This window comes from Aulostomus chinensis, chromosome 4 (genome assembly GCF_037954235.1).
Source record: "Aulostomus chinensis isolate RoL2024-O1b breed Wild chromosome 4, RoL_Achi_v1.0, whole genome shotgun sequence".
Taxonomy (NCBI): Eukaryota; Metazoa; Chordata; class Actinopteri; order Syngnathiformes; family Aulostomidae; genus Aulostomus; species Aulostomus chinensis.
The window spans coordinates 10,790,835-10,806,869 of NC_141323.1; the positions used below are offsets into that span (position 1 = coordinate 10,790,835).

At 46.4% G+C, this 16,035-nt stretch overlaps 1 protein-coding gene across 18 annotated transcripts in view; it reads left to right on the plus strand.

The window, feature by feature from the left end:
• celf2 (cugbp, Elav-like family member 2) overlaps positions 1-16,035 on the plus strand; it is a 202,007-nt gene that overhangs the window by 168,684 nt on the left and 17,288 nt on the right. For 10 of the 18 annotated variants that reach the window (XM_086201703.1, XM_086201705.1, XM_086201704.1 and 7 more), the window contains 3 exons: positions 267-346; positions 9,076-9,324; positions 11,158-11,221. In XM_086201703.1, coding sequence (XP_086057829.1) covers positions 267-346; positions 9,076-9,324; positions 11,158-11,221 — 393 coding nt within the window. The remainder of the gene's footprint in view (positions 1-266; positions 347-9,075; positions 9,325-11,157; positions 11,222-16,035) is intronic. The other 8 variants (XM_086201709.1, XM_086201711.1, XM_086201710.1 and 5 more) reach the window with 1 other exon arrangement.

The window sequence follows — 16,035 nt, forward strand, 5'->3', positions numbered from 1 at the left end:
CGTGTTTTGGCTGTTGTTCCTACAGCGACTGAGAACACTGTTGTCTGCCTGTGAGCTGTTCTCTGTATCAATCTCTGTTCTGGGTGTGTTTTGGGTTTTTTTATAACAACGACGTGTCCAACCCTTTTGTCTTGTTTTTGTTCTTTCTTGTCTTCCCTCCTCCTTCTCCTCCTTCTCCTCCTCCTCCTCTTGCCCCCTCCTCCCTTCCACTGTCCCTCCATCCCTCCCTCCCCTCCCCTCCCCTCCCCTCCCCACCCTCCCTACAGGATGTGCGTTTGTCACGTTTTCCACCAGAGCTATGGCACAGAATGCAATCAAAGCCATGCACCAGTCTCAGACTATGGAGGTACGGTACTCTTGCCCTTTCTTCAACTCTTCCTTTCTGTCTCTCAGGGTGTCAATGTGCCAGCAGCTGAATATGTCTCATGTTTGAATGGGCTATGGTCTATAAAAGCTGTGACATCCCGGGAACATGTCTGCATCATTTCCAGGAGGTCCCAAGAGGTGAATGTGGTCACATAAAAGTAACATGACAGTTCATATGTAGAGGTAAAGTTTCCGGTTAATATAATCATTTTAAATTCCACTGAAAGACCGAAATACAGATCAGTGGAAGAGGTACAAGTACCCTCGCATGTTGCAGACCTCCATCATGACTCAAGTAAAGTGGGTCTGCCCTCCCCTCCACCAAGTTTACTTGAAATCAGCCTGGTCGTTCTTATGTAATCTACCTGTGAGACAAACAGACACAGCAGGACACCCATCCTCCGTGGTGGAGGTAATCACCAGCAGAAGTCCACTTATTTACCTTTCAGTCATGGAGTCTGCAGTTAATACGCTAAAAATGGTTTCCACGCAGAGGTGAGACTATCAAACAATACATTATCATGTGCTGTAGAACAGTTGGACAGCATAAAAATCAATTCCATGCGGTCTAATTATATAGAACATAATGTACCATGAACCCGTAGACCCTTGGCTCAAATGAACAGAAATACACACGAAGAAAACAGATGCTATCGTTTCGTCACTTCACTCCCCAGGACAGAAGTGGAGCAACACAGCAGAGGGATACGTCATCAGAGGCGAACAAAAACGCCCGCCAATTCTTTGATCCGACTGCTTTTCTTGATGACATTGTGGTAACCTGATGGTCAGAACACTAAACATCCTCACTTTCTTGCTTGTGTCACCAGTGGATGCACACAGCAAGCGAAATTAAATCTTTGGAGGTGCGACTCCCTCTCTTCTCAGATGGTCTGTGTGAGTGAGGAGAAACGACCCAGGGAAAATAACAGCATAAGAGCTGGACTGACATGCAACAAGTGTTGGATCCCTGCTTTGAAAGGTTAAAGTGGGAATCATCTGAACTCTGGCGGTGGCCGACGCGAGGGAGAATTGCAATGTGTAAAGACAGACTTACAATCTAAAGTAAATATCATAGCACAGAGTAATGAAAAAGGGGTTTGGTAGTCTGGCCCGCACATCATGTGGTCATGAAGCATCAGCTAAACCCAACAGAAGTGATTTGGTGGCGCCGGGCCTGATTCGTGCTGGTTTGGCTGTTTTCAAATGTGATATATTAAGGAATTTTATCTCTGATTGTGCCTGTAATTTGAATGGCTGCGCCCACTGAGAGGAGGGGAAAGAGACCGAACAAGCGTGAGAGCCGGTGCTTTGGGCCGGCCATCAGTCCTGGATGAATAGTGAAATAAACAAAACTCTATCCTCAGATCGAGTTTAGATCTTTAATTTGGCTGCACCATTTGGGTACAGCAGGTCTTAAAGACGCAGGTTTGGACGTGCTTCAATCAGTTGCAGGGCCCGTGCTGAACTCTCAAATTAGATGCCAACGTCCTGCTGCTCCTGCCGTGTCATATTCGAGCAGAGCCAACATGCAACTTTTCTTCCTCCCTGCTGACTTTAGTGCTCTCGCTCTTCGATTTTCGCTCAAAACTTTTCAAAGTTTGACAAAGAAGAAGCACCTTTAACACAGCAGCCAGGATGGGCAGGTGGTGTTTCAGACCTCATCAGCTGCACAGCGACCCCATAATGGTGACCCTGCAGGAGCTCCTTTGTGTTCTGCAGGTTTTGGAGCGCCCTTGTCAACATTGTCAGGCCAGTGACAGGGCAGGATGACAGGGCTGTGATTGGGAGAGAATTACATGGTTTACACCGAGTGTGAGTCAGAGAAAAGGACAGAAAGTGGTAATAACAGGCTGTGTTAAAGACAAAAAAAAGAGTGGCGTTCACCTCCATAGCCCCTTCATTTGAGCTGATCATGATAATTACGGCTGCTATTGATGTGCTCTGACCCTGACATGGGAAAGCAGATGCTCCGCCCTCCGTCTGTCTGCATATGTGGGAGTATTTTTGTTTATGTTGTGGAATATCAGTCTGATTTAAATCGCTGAGCAGCAGCAGTGTCTGCCTTTCTTAGTAGAAGGAGTGACTCTCTCCTCCGACAGCGTTAGTATTAAGCTAGAATTATCCTCACTCTGAACAGTCGTCTGCCACAATAGGCCTGGTAAACACTGCCAGTATCCCTGGCTTTTATCAGGCACACAGGAAAAAAAATCTGTAAACCATAACAAAGATATTGCGGTGGACAATGGCAAAATACCTTCATTTCCATTTGAAAACAAGCTGTCTAGCCCCAGGCGAACCCAAATTGCCGCATCCGTTCGTTAATGTTCCTCAGTTTTGCAATTTAAAAGTAATTACTTCAGGTCCGAATGAGGGAATGAGGTTTGGTAAATAGAGTTTGGTTATTGTCTTGGCTCTATTGCTCCCCGATGTCTTAGATCTGGTAAGGTAGCGTGTTGGTGCGCGTGTTTCTCTGGCACATCACGGGGAGAAAGGCGGCACAGGTGCTCGATTTGTTGATGGCCCTGTCACTGTCATATCCATTCTCATTACGCCGTGACATTCAGGTACACACTGGCATGCTCGCATCCCGCACAAACACACATGCTCGCTGAATGTCAGGCCGTAATGAAAGTGGATATGAGCGAGACAGGTAATTCACCGGCGAACCTCTAAAGACACGCAGGCGTGTAGCGGGCATGGAAATGGCTCGGCTTCATTGCGTTGATTTGTGCTTTACATTATTCACTTTTTATAAAGACTCGTTTAGTGCTCAGCTTCCTTCCTCCGTCACGCATCCCATCAACACTGATTTCTGTTCCTACCGCACCCCCACCTCCCCTCCATGACACTAAAATGTCCAATTGCACATTATCCTTCCCTCGATGCTCACACACACACACACGCGCGCGCGCGCGCACACCGTGGATGCACAAGCGTTCAAGCGCATTTAGACGAGAGCTTAAGTAGAGCATGAGAGAAAACGGTCTATTTAAAAAGCCAACAAACACATCCGTCAACTTTAGTGAAGGGAGGAGACACATTCAGGAACTCAAGTATTGAAAAGATCAGACGCTGATATTCCACGAGACGCTGTACAACATGTTTATTAGAGCATTTTAGTCCGTCATGAAGTGCCTCTTGTCGCTTATATTGTTGTATAACCTCAGATGCTCCTATTAGACACCACAAGGCTAAATATAGTCAGCAATTCAATAACGCCGACATCCATGAGGGTTCTGATGTTTGAGGAAAAACTGTTGGAGATGTGTTCATTCAACTTTATGGTCGTTTGGAAAGCTGCGGTTTGTGGAGTTGTTGAATTGTTTTCTAATATTTACCCTAATTGAGCCTCATAAATCAAATGGGCAGAAAATCTGCATGTAGTTTGTAGATTCTAATGGTAGCTCATTGTCTCTTGAAGAGGCCCAATTGTGCTTATTTTCAGGTTCATGCTTTTATTTTGGGGTTTATTTCTCTCACACCGTCAATTGCTGCAGCACTTCTTTTCAGCCCCCATCTAAGATGCTCTATAAATACAGTAATAACAACTCATCTGAAGATGAAAATGAGATCGTTAACAGTAAAAATGGACGCTTTTAATTCAAAAGTTCAGTTGTATGCACAAGTAGCTCAGTCTGTGCCCCGCAGCATCTGGACGTAGTGGATCTTTATCATTTTGTTGAACTGCTCTCATGCTTGTTTGAGATCAGCCTGTTTAATGGCAGCCATCCGTTATGACTTCTGTTAGGATCAGCAGTGCTCAGGGTCCAGGTCGACCCAGCACACAAGAACCAATCAGCTTTTCCTGTGGTAAATCCGTTGTGCTGTCCGTGGTTCTGAAGTCGCAGGCAGATTTGTAAAAGCTCAAGTTAGAAGAGTAAAGAACGTGACTTAAGTTACTGGTGGATTTTCAAATGGCATTCCTAACTCGCTGTTTTTGAAATGTGACACCTCCTCCCTACGTTGACATTCTCACGCCGTGGACATAATTGCTCCAGCCACTAGAGGTCACCCATCACGTATACGTCAATGTGTGCGTCTATTTCAGGCACTTGCATTTGTGAAAGGTCCTGTTGCTCCACCGGTGAGGACAGTCTCGGACCACTAGACGACTCCCCACTGAACCAGTGTGGGCCGTAAGACCTCTCGCTCTGCCCTGAGATGACATTTAATCAGCTGACACAATTGGAAACGCGTGGCTCTTGACTCCGTAGGCAAGGTTTTTCTGTGTAACAAACTTTTTGGATGAGAGAGTTTGAAGAACCTGGATTGTATGCAAAATCCTTTAGTTAAAAGATCCTGCGCCTTCCTGTTAGTGCTGGAATATCACATGGTTTGACATTTAAAGGCTATGTGAGTGGTTAATAAATGAGATAGAGAAAGTTCAGAGCATATAAACTCTCTCGAAAGCGACGAGAGATTGATTATCAAGGTAAATGGCCTGCAGATATAAGTGGCTAAGAATTTCGGGAAAGATGGGAAGTGATGTTCTCTCTGTGCTTTTCGAGGAGACTTGGCTTCGGGGAGCGGAGTTGCGGGTTATTAGCTGAGTGAACTCATGGTTAACTTGAGTTTGCAACTTCTTTCTGAGACAAGTTGTACTTTTATGTATGTGGACAGTGAAATGAGGTGAAATCACAGACTAAAGCTGGCGCTGAGGTGAGTCTTCACAGCGTGGCAAATGTTCCATGTTGTATAATTACGTAATTGTAAATGTGGGCACTGTAATTATGTCTGGAGTATCATTTCTGATACGTCATGAATGGCATGATGGCGGCCTACGTGGGAGCATCTGTCAGTCAGCAAGAGGTGATATCAGGACGTAGCACAACAGACATACGCTAGAATACCGTATCACGACAGACGAGATATCCGTCGGCTAGCCTGCTAACACCAAACAACATCTTCCATCCCGCTGCAGATACTCCTCCCTCATTACTTCTATATTTTTATGTTGTGTGCTTCAGTCTCTCTTGTTGTTCTGTTATTCTTTCGGGCGCTGATCTTAGGATTTCCTATTTTTAAAATGTACTTTTATGTTTATTGTAATTTTCTGAGCAACCTCTGGTACAAGAATTTATGTATGGATTTGTCTTCAGTGGATCTCATAGAAATACACGAAACAACCACAACTTCTTAAAACTACCTTGCCAGGCAGAGGCAGTGCACACCTGTACTTCAATCAATTTGCACGCTGGGTCGATGAATCCTCGCCACATATTCCACTGAAAAATTGATTTGATATCTTGCAAACGAATGGAACATCAGCGAAAACTGCAAATCCCCTGCAGTGAGAGCCCCAAACAAAATGGTGGACGTTGCTTTAATTCTCCCCCCCAAAAAAATAAAGTATTTTAAGATGCTTGTGGCAACTTTGTGGTTGAGGTCCAGTTGGGTTTAGGCAAAAAAACAACAACAACAAAAAAAGATACCCGCGTGTGACGGTGAGGGAAGGATTGATCGCGGTTTGGGTCAAAGTCACATTGCTCAAGAAAGTGAGTCCTGGTAAGAGAACATCAACCAGGCGGGCCGTGTTCTTACTCACCTGTAAACTGTGCTGACACATCAGAAAACGGGGTTTTCCAGCGGCAGCAGTTTGATGTCAACAATATATATTTATTCATATGATAAATAAAGCAGCAATATAAAGTTTTCAAGATGTCATCATTTGAAGTTTGCTTAATTCCATAATGACCAAACTGGAACCACCACGTAGACCTGATGATGATGGCGATGCATTATTAAACAATCCATTTGTTTCTTCGAGATGTAAAGAGTTACAACTTCTGCTTGTTCTCGTCGTTGACCAGCGGGCCAATCGCTCCAGAAACTCCGCCGGTTGCTTAAAAGGTAGTTTTCTGGGAGAACCAGTGGTGGCGGGCCCAGAGGCCCCTGGCCCTGCGCTCCTCTCCCAGGGCAGGACTCTCATTCTGGGCTGCATTTCCCCTGCTCACTGGGTGTCAGCTGGAGTAATGAGATATTTAGCAGAGAGGGATGGGGAGCTCCTGTCTCAAGGGGAATTGAGTGTCTCGGCGAGGCACCAGACTGACACTCTCCCTCCGAATGCAATTCTCCCATCGTCTCCTCACTTTCATGTGTCGGCGGTCAGAATAAAGAGGGAAAATGACTGCTGGAGAGGCGCAGTAAATATGGCTGAGCTGCCGTCTGATAGCAGACATGCTCATTCAGCTGATAAAGTCGATCTTCGGTCCACGGAAGAGGGGTTGTCTGGTCACACACACAGAGCCACACATGTAAGCGGTTATCCTGCTTCAACGATGAGGGAGTCGTTCCCGTTTTACCGAATTAGAAGTTGCTTTCACGACTCGTCAGACTGACTCACTGTATTTACAGGTCCCGCGTAGGCTGGACTGTACATTTCCTGCTGCTGTTGTGAAACCGATTGCATTCTCATTTTGAAACGATTGATGCCATGGATGAAATGCAGTTCGAGAAACTAAGATCCGAACGTTGTATCCGTCTCTAAGTTTTTCAGACTGAGTAACAGCGGGGCAGCGTCTTGGTGAAGTCATTCACTGAAAGCATGAAGACAAGCATTCAGTCGATGCTTTCATGGTGGAGGAAAAACTCAAGCCATACAAGTTTAACTCCGTGGCAGCCTCTCAAAATCCGCCGTTTATGTTTTTCCTCTCCCAATCTGTGCCGACCCGATTCCTCCTCTTCCTCTGATTGGATCTGACCCTGAGAGGCGGAGGAGGGCTGCAGGTGGGTCTTCTGAGATGTTTCCCCTCTAAGTCCATTTCCCTCTGGGCTGGAAAAAAATCAGACCGTTTCGCTCCCAGTCTGTTGACTAACTTGCTCAAATATTGATGAATGGTTGAAACAACCTTGCTCCACACCCATGGGAGCAGCAGGAACTCTCAGTGACTGCACAACAGCTGAAGAGTCCCTCCTGCTGGAACTCCTCCTCCAGGACTGCCAGTCGCGTCGCAACCTTGGCTTCCAGTTCCCGGTTGGAGGTCAGACTTCCCACTCTGAAGCTCTGAGGTACCGTGACGAACCCCGCTAGTCTCTTCTGTTACACACCATCAAGAGTGTTGAGAAGCCAGCATTTTGTGTTTTTTTTAACCCCCCCCCCCTAACTTCCTCCACTGGAACGTGGTCAACTCAGATGTGACATCACTCCCAGTCTCGACCTCCTACTTTAGAGAATAGAAGGCAACACCAGCTCAACTAAATGTTAGCCGTGCTAACTTGCTAGCTGCTGGCGGTGCCAGTCCCCCCTGTGGAGGTAGAGAAGCTGCCCAGTAAGTGGTGCAGGACTTCTTCACCGGTTTTTGCTGTGGAGGCGCTGCAGCCTGGCGCTCTCCATTCGCCGCCACGGCTTCTCAGTCAGAAGAAAACACAGGAAGCCATCGGTTTCCTCTTTATTTGTGCCACGTGCCTGTGGACACACATTCCCACACTGATATTGACCCACATTCGCACACACACACACCTGAAACACAGCACAGGCTCGGCGTCGGTACGGTAGCCTGATCCCCCCCCCCCCCCCCCCCGCTGTGCGCTCATTGCGCCTCAAACTCACTGTTTCAATCAAACGAGTTCTACTCTCCTGGGCTACATCGTCTTTGTCTCCAACGGATTTGCCCCCAGTTAAGCTTTGATTGCAGTGTGAGAGAAATGGTGTGGTGTGATAAATAGGAATTGTTACAGTGTTATTCATAACTTTCATCAGGTCTTTGTGTCTGTTTCCTTTTGTAAGTGTGTCCTGGATGTCCACCGTGTTTCCACCTCGACTCTGCTGCTCGGTCCAATTCACCCAATTAATCTTCTGATTGTCCAAATCTCCAAATCTTCCTTTTGCCCTTTCAACCTTGCTCTTTCTGGTCAGCCCAATTGCTAGCTCTCTTTCTGGCTCTTCTCTCTCGTACACACGCGCGCGCACACACACACACACACACACACACACACACACACATCACGTCTCTCCTCATACGAGATGATGAAATAGTTGGAGAACTCGGGAAATCTCTTTCTGGTGAAACTGTTCTGGACTCAGAGATAACTGAGCCCTTGTGGGCCCACTGGCTTTAGAGTCAGGTTTACTGTGTGTGTGTGTGTGTGTGTGTGTGTGTGTGTGTGTGTGTGTGTGTGTGTGTGTGTGTGTGTGTGTGTGTTCGTGAATTTTACAAGGCAGTTTTAATTGAGAGTAGTCTTTGATTATTGGTCTTTGTGGATGTATGTTGGCGAGTTTTCGTGTGTGTGTGTGTGTGTGTGTGTGTCCTTTACCTCCATCATAAAAATTTCATTTTCCTGCTTTTATTATATTCCTAAAGAATCTTAATCGTTTTTATGTGTCTCTTCCTGCAATCATCATGTACATTCAGTGAATATACAAAGACTCCCTCTCTCTCTTCTTCACTCCCTTGTCCTCTTTCTTGTCATCCATCTTCACTTTCACTCCTTGCTTTTTATCCTCTTTAACTTTTGCTTCACCTGTGCTCCTTCAACTTCTTTCCTCTTCTCTTTATTTTCCTCTGCCTGACTTTAATTTCTTCTTGATTTCATCTTTTTACTTTTCCTCCTCATCTACACCCTCGTGTCTTTCCTTTCCTCCACTCCTAATCTTTTCTTTCCTTCTCCTCTCCTGTCTCATCTTGTTTTCTTCTCTCTCTAACTTTAATTTTTCCTCCTCTCTCCATTGTCCCATCTTCGCCCTCTTCCCCTCATCTTCACCTACAGGGCTGCTCGTCTCCAATTGTGGTGAAGTTCGCCGACACGCAGAAGGACAAGGAGCAGCGGCGTCTGCAGCAGCAGCTGGCGCAGCAGATGCAGCAGCTCAACAGCGCCACCACCTGGGGAAGCCTGACGGGATTGGGCGGCCTCACCCCGCAGTATCTGGCTGTAAGGAGAGCCACCGCGTCGCCCACCTTCACCTCCTCCACCTCCTCCTCCTCCTCCACCCTTTACTGCAGTCCCATCGCTGCCGCAGTCAGTGCCCCAACCGTACTCACCCAACCTGAGAAAACTTTCTCGCTGGCCTCCTCCATCCTTCTCTGTTGTTCTGTAACTCTGTTGTTCCTCTCCTCCATCCTACTGTTGTTGCCGAGTGAGGAAATGAGGTCTCTGAACTGCAGCTTTAGTGTAGCGCCCTTTATTTACTCAACTGGAACTCTCAACATTCTCTTCGAAAACTACTACTTGGTGTAGCAAAGATAAAATCAAGTGATACTTCTCCCTAAACGTATATTTTGCCTTTCAAGTACTAACAAATGGTTGTATTGAGCTCATGAAGGTGTCTTTTTCCCACTGTAGTATTTCTTTGTGACTCCAGAATGCAGAGAGAGGCTACCATGTATTTTTAGCTTGAAGCTAACGGAGACTGACGGCTAACAAACACAGAACTGTCCAAAGCTGAACTATAAAGAATTTTGAGAATGTTTACAATGGAGTGCATCGAAAGGACAAAAGTTGGAGAGCTGCTCCTCATGCAGCTTTGCTCATTTAACATTTGGGTGCACGTGATTAAAAGTTATTTGAAGTTCTGGCAGTCCAAAAAAAAAAAAAAAGTCAAAATTGCAGTCGAAAGAACAGTTGCATATCGTGACAATTATCAGTCCCATGGAATCCCAGCTCAGATTTTCTGAGGAACCCTTCGTGCAAAAACAGAGAAAAGCGATGCATTTTCAATATCAAAACCTGATCCTCAAGTCTCCTCGGGGGCGCCAGCTGGGGGCCGGAGACTGGGGCTTTTTTGTGGTCTGGAAATCGCGAAGGAATTTCTCCATGTTTGACACAAAGGTCCACAGGGACTCAAGGATGAATCGAAAATGTTTGATTGGTTACTGTTGCCTCCCACGAACGAGATGTCCAGGAATGCCTTGAGGGAATTTCGTTCAATTTGGCACAAACGTCCACTGAGACGAAAGGAGGACAATATTTTGGTGGTCAGCGGCCGAGGTCAGGCACGTATCGGGAAGCCAACAACCGCAATGTGGTGTTTGAGTGTGAATTTGGCCAGAAAACCATCAAGATCTTGCAGCTTTAATTTGCCATTTTTGGACTTTGTGTTTTTGTTGTTAAATCAGGTTCAGAAACCTCATTCTTCGCCTGTCTCTCTGCGGTCTTCAGAGGTCCCCTGTTCCTCCTCACTCTCAGGACGCCCTCTTTGCCGCTAACCCCTGACTCATTTCTTTTCCCTCTCTAAATTAACAGCTCCACTTATAATACACATCTCCATCGTCTCGGATTCCATTCTGCGTTTATTTGATCCTGAGTGTCTTATTTGATGGCGAGGGCAGAGCTCAGACAAACATCCCTCCTTCGCTGCATATTGATTTATTTTTAGATGTTAAAAAAAAGAAAAGTGTTGAGTTCTGGCCTCCCAGAGTTTTCTGCTCTTTCAATCTTCTTTCTCACACTTTTGTAAAGATTAAGCTCTATTCTGGGTGTATGTGTGTGTGTGTGTGTGTGGGGGGGGGGGGGATCGCACAATAGAAACAAGATGTTAATTTGCTGCTAATTCAAGCCCTTGAAGGATGAGTTTTTGACAGCATCAGTATTCCACTTTTGTTTTGGAATCTAATTAGTCGGCTAGATTAGAGCTTTCATGCTCAACTTGTCTGGGAGAATCATGGTGGAATACAAACAGTGTTTGCTTAGAGGAGAGATCAAACTATATTAGCGGCTCATTTACTCATCGAGCGCTGATGCAAAAACCACATTGCTAAACCACCTCAGTGTATTAAGAAGCTCACATTGTTTCTCCCTCTTCTGTCTTTCCCTCTATCTCCACTCTCTCTGTCTGTTTTTTCTTGCCATCAGTTGCTTCAGCAGGCAACCTCCTCCGGTAACCTCGGAGCCTTCAGCGGGATCCAGCAGATGGCCGGTGAGTCAAATTCAATCGCTAAACTCCCCCGAACACCACCATCTACTGTGGCAATGGACTCTTTGTTGCACCTCTCTTGTTTCTTTCTTTCACAGACTTCTAAAAGAGGAGCAAAGAGCATAACAGATGAACTCGTGTGGCGGAGTAAAGAGAGATCTTTGCCCTAAAGATTTATTAACTGTTGCTAAGATTTGTCTTGATCTTTTAATGAGGCCAGACAAGAGTTGTGCCCTGGGCGTGTAACAGTAGCACGGCGGCTTTGTCAGGGATGGATGAATCACAGGAAGGAGGGAAGAAAAGGAAAAGGAGTGGAGAAAATGGTTACAATTGGGCACCTTTAGTGGATATCTTGCACTGCTGACTGGCGCCATCTCCTGGCGTCACCCTGCAGGGGGTCTTTGATCTGTCGCCCCACCTCCTGTAGAGGGTATCTGTGGGTGAAAGGTGAACCTTTTATAGCCGGTGAAATGCTATGAGAATTGAATTAAATTTAAAGAGGAAAAGAAATGAAGTAAAGTTGCAGAGAGGCGGAGTGGAGAGGGACAGTCCAGATCTCTCAAGTGAGGCTGAAGCAGTCAGAAATACTTGTGGTATTAACCCAGTTTTGTATTAATCTGAGCCTGGAGCGCGCAGAGAAGACTATTAAATGCTGAACAAGATCAAATCTCTTTCTTTGAGAAATTCTTTGGACTTTAAATTTCGGAGACATCCGGAAACCCGTGGATACTCTTCCCTTCTCTCTCTATTAACCCCCCCACCCCTAGCCTCCCATTTATTTTAAGCCTCTCTTTCTTTGCACCTCCCACACTCCTCAATCACACAGTCTCTACATCTCACCTCTGCACCTCCCTCCACCCTCAGTCTCTCTTCGTCCTCTTGTCATCAGGAAGGTGTCAGCTTCTAATTGTGCGCTGTTGATGTGGTGAAGAGAAAAAGGGGCTGAACCTGGATCAGCGTGTGGCGGGACGTTATTAGCGAGCGCTGCAGTTGCAGAAGACACAGAGAGAAACGCTTTGTGGCCGCTTGTTCCCTTAATTCGATGAAGTTACAGCCTCAGCATGTAACTTCATTAACAGTAAGAGTTAATTTGAGGGAACAAGTTATATGCTGTCAAAGCATCAGATTGTGGGAACAGCTTCTGTCTCTCTGTCCTCTCCAGGGTCTCTTCTCTAGGAGTTGTTCTCTTCAGGGTTCCTTCCACTTTCCCTGCCTTGCTTTTTCCTTGTAGCTGATTTTGTCGCCTCTCTGCTTTTGAGCTCGAATGTTCCTCACACATTCACACTGAAAAATGGGCTCTGGGATTTGGACGCCAGGGTGAGTAACGCTGAATCTGGAGAGGTGTTGGTCGTCCATCTGCGAGAGAGAGAGAGAGAGAGAGAGCCTTAGTGATTGGCAGGAGATATGAGACAGCTGAATGACATCTGGTGCCGGTCTTTAACATGAGGAGCTGCAGAGCTGAGGGGCCTCAATTACACCAATGAGCATTCAATTAAACACCGCCAACGCCAGCCTGGTGCTGCCTGACTCTTCCAGGCAGGGGTGCATGGAGCACACACACGCGTGTCCTCACACACTTATGCATTCACACTCATGTACCATCTGCACAGCCCGGATACGCTGATGTGGGAGCTATAGATTCTACTTGTCTCATCGTGTTTCTCTATGATTTCTCCCTCTCTCTCCCTCTCTCTCTCTCTCTCTCTCTCTCTCTCTCTCTCTCTCTCTCCCTCTCTCTCTCTCTCTCTCCCTCTCTCTCTCTCTCCCTCTCTCTCTCTCTCTCTCTCTCTGCGGCTTCATCTCGACTTTATTCCCTTCTAACCCAGTTATTTTTATCTGCTGCCTGCTCTGTTCCTGCTTATAACTGTCTTGAAAATGTACGTTCAATGAGGGAGATAGCCTTTGACAAAGGCAAGTAAGGATTGGTGCTGGGCTGCTTTGAGGAAAACGGGACTGCATGGAGAGCGAGAGAGAGAAGGAATATCAGAGTTGTAGAAAGGGAGGAAATGAAGGGAGGAGGATAGGAAAGGACAAGAAAAGAGTAGGAGGAGGAAAGGGTAGAGGGAAAGCTTTTTGAAAGGAGGAGAAAGGAAATTGGAAAAGATAATGATGGGGCAGGTAAGAATTGGAAGGAGAAATTAAGGAAATGAAAAGAATGGAGAGGAACAGAAATAGAAGGGGGAACTAGGAGGAAAAAAGAGGGATGAGAAGCAAGTGATGTTAAAAAAGGGAAGGAAAGAGGAGAAATGATCGGAAGGGAAGGGAAGACACTGTAGGGAAGTCCAGTAGAAACCCGAAAATAAAGGAGGTGGGAAGAACAAGGAGGAAGGAGAGGAAAGTTCATGCAAGTGAGTAAAAAAGGCAGGCAGAGAAAGCAGCAGCACAAGAGCAGGAAAAAGAGTGATACGGGAAAAGGTCAGAGTGGAAAAGAAAGAAATGCCTCGGAGGAAAGTCAGTCAGGTTTCTCTTGAAAAGTGTTGAAAAGTTGTAACCGTCTCACACACGCATGAACTTTCCCTTTTTGCCGAATTGAAGGCAGGTTTTGCAGTTTCCTTTGATTCCTTTAATGATGCGAACCTCAAAATAAAGGAACGTGCCAACTCCTGGGAAGCGTGCTTGTTTGACGTCCTCCCCAGAGCCAGGCAGAACAGACCGATACCTGCCTCTCCTCCGTGCGTGCGTGTGGTGATCCTGGTGCGCAGGCCGCCATTTTGGGCTGTTAACATGAATGAAAGAGACAACATCTCAGCTCCAGGACGGTGCTCCTGTGTCACACGATGGAAGAGGTTCCAAGATGGCCGACATCGCTGACTTGTGACCACAAATAGCCCGCAACAACTTCAGGATGATTGTGGTGTTCATGCCGCCTTGATTTACATCAAATAACCAGCTGGTAGAACGAGCTAACAGACGAGCTAAAACTGACGCTGTTTTCCTCAAGTCAGTTCAGCAAAATCAGCATCCCGTGTTGGCCTGTTCTCCTGGCCACCAAAGTGTCCACCATTTTCTTTTCCTCCTGTTTTTGCCTCTTCGCTATTGCAAGGGCTGAGCTCTGGCTCAGCGCCGTTAGCCTCTGATGCAGTAGCCTCCTCATCGTAGTGTGCTGACATCACGTTGATGGTCGGACCCAAGATCGTTACATCCTCTAGCAGTGAATTTATAAGACCGCAGGTTTTACAGAGCCAGAGACCAGCTGACTGCTAGTTAGCTATGTGCAATGAATGGTGATGAATGGGGAGCGTTAGCAAACCTGCCGTAGGCCGTTAACTATACTTCTCTCCAATACGGGCTAGTCGACATTCATATAACGAGGGCTGGGCTATGCATCACGTTAATTACGAACACGGTCATATGACATGACGCGATGCACAAAAGTTACATCTTGACTTAAGCCGACGTGCGCACCTGATGCTGCCAATCATGGCCGACTCTGGAGGAGAGGATGAGGAGGACATCCTGAACCTGATCTACCCCACGACTTCTGACAGAGGTATGCGAACACTTCCGATCCACAACCATTCATTGTGCCAAGCTAACTAGCGTGGGTCTCAGCTCCCGAATGCAGCGCCGAGGAGTGAAGGTCTAGATCTTTTTGTTTGGCTCTCGGTTGGCAAAAATTGTTAACTCCTGAAAAAGGTGTTGTCTTCCTTTAATGGACAGCTGATGACTCTTGGTTTACATCCTGAAATGTACTCCTGGATGTGATCCTTCTCTTCACCTCCTGCTGGGTGTAACGGCTGAAGTGACGCGGTCACTCTTCCCTCCCGTGCGGTGCATTGTCTGACTTTCAGGAAGAATGTGTGAGCGTGTGCTCAGGAACAGTTCATATCTTGTGATGTATCAGAGAGAGTTGGAGAGGCGTGATGGGTTTTGGCTTCTGTGCTGTAGTCACTCACGTGCAGACACAGACTTCTTCAGCAAGTTATCCTAACAACCTAGAAACAGGAACATTTAGAAACTGTGAGTTTCAGGGAACCAATCAGAGTGCTGAATCCCAGTGATGAATCCAGCCGGCTGCTGTGATTGGCTGTTTGTTTTGGTTGTCTGGGTGAAGGATTTTTCACAACCTCAAAGGAAGATGGATCTTCTTCATGGTGTCTTGTTCGTGTGTGTCTCTCTTTGTGTGTGTGAGTGTGTGTGTTTTCCCATGGTACTGTATATACACCCAGACTGTATATACGACACATACACCTGACATTGGCAGTGTCCGCCCTTTAACGAAGCTTCCCGCTGGTAAGACCGACTTCTGCTCTGGTTACTGATGCTGTCTGTGTTACGAGGTTTTACACATGCACACACACACACACACACACACATATATATACTGTATATACACACACTTGTGGAGGTGTAAGGTTGAGTTGCTCTCACAAAAGGAGTTTTAAAGTCGTTGCTTCAGCATCATTCAGGTGGCTGCATGTAGTCAGTAGCTACGCTCGTGTATTGGCCCGTCTGCTGCTGGCAGCCTGCAGGGAACGTGTTGTGCGACAGTGAACGCTCAAATACCGAGAGTCTGATGAGTGTTAAAAGCACAACATCTAGCGTTTGTATTTGAACTAACTTCTCTCTCACGACTCATCAGACTAGGCGTACTTATGGCTAAGTCTTGGGATTGATATGCCAGCTAGTGGCCATAGTGAGAATGGCATGCATAGCAAATTTTGAAATAAAGCGAGAAAGTCTGCGTTCGGAGTCGGGGTGTGGTGGTGATGGGTGGAACAACACGTGGAGTAAACTTAAGATTTAATTAGAACTCAACCTTTGCAGCAGACGTGTCTGAGTTCTCATTCCTGCCTCGGTGAACTTTGAATGTTACT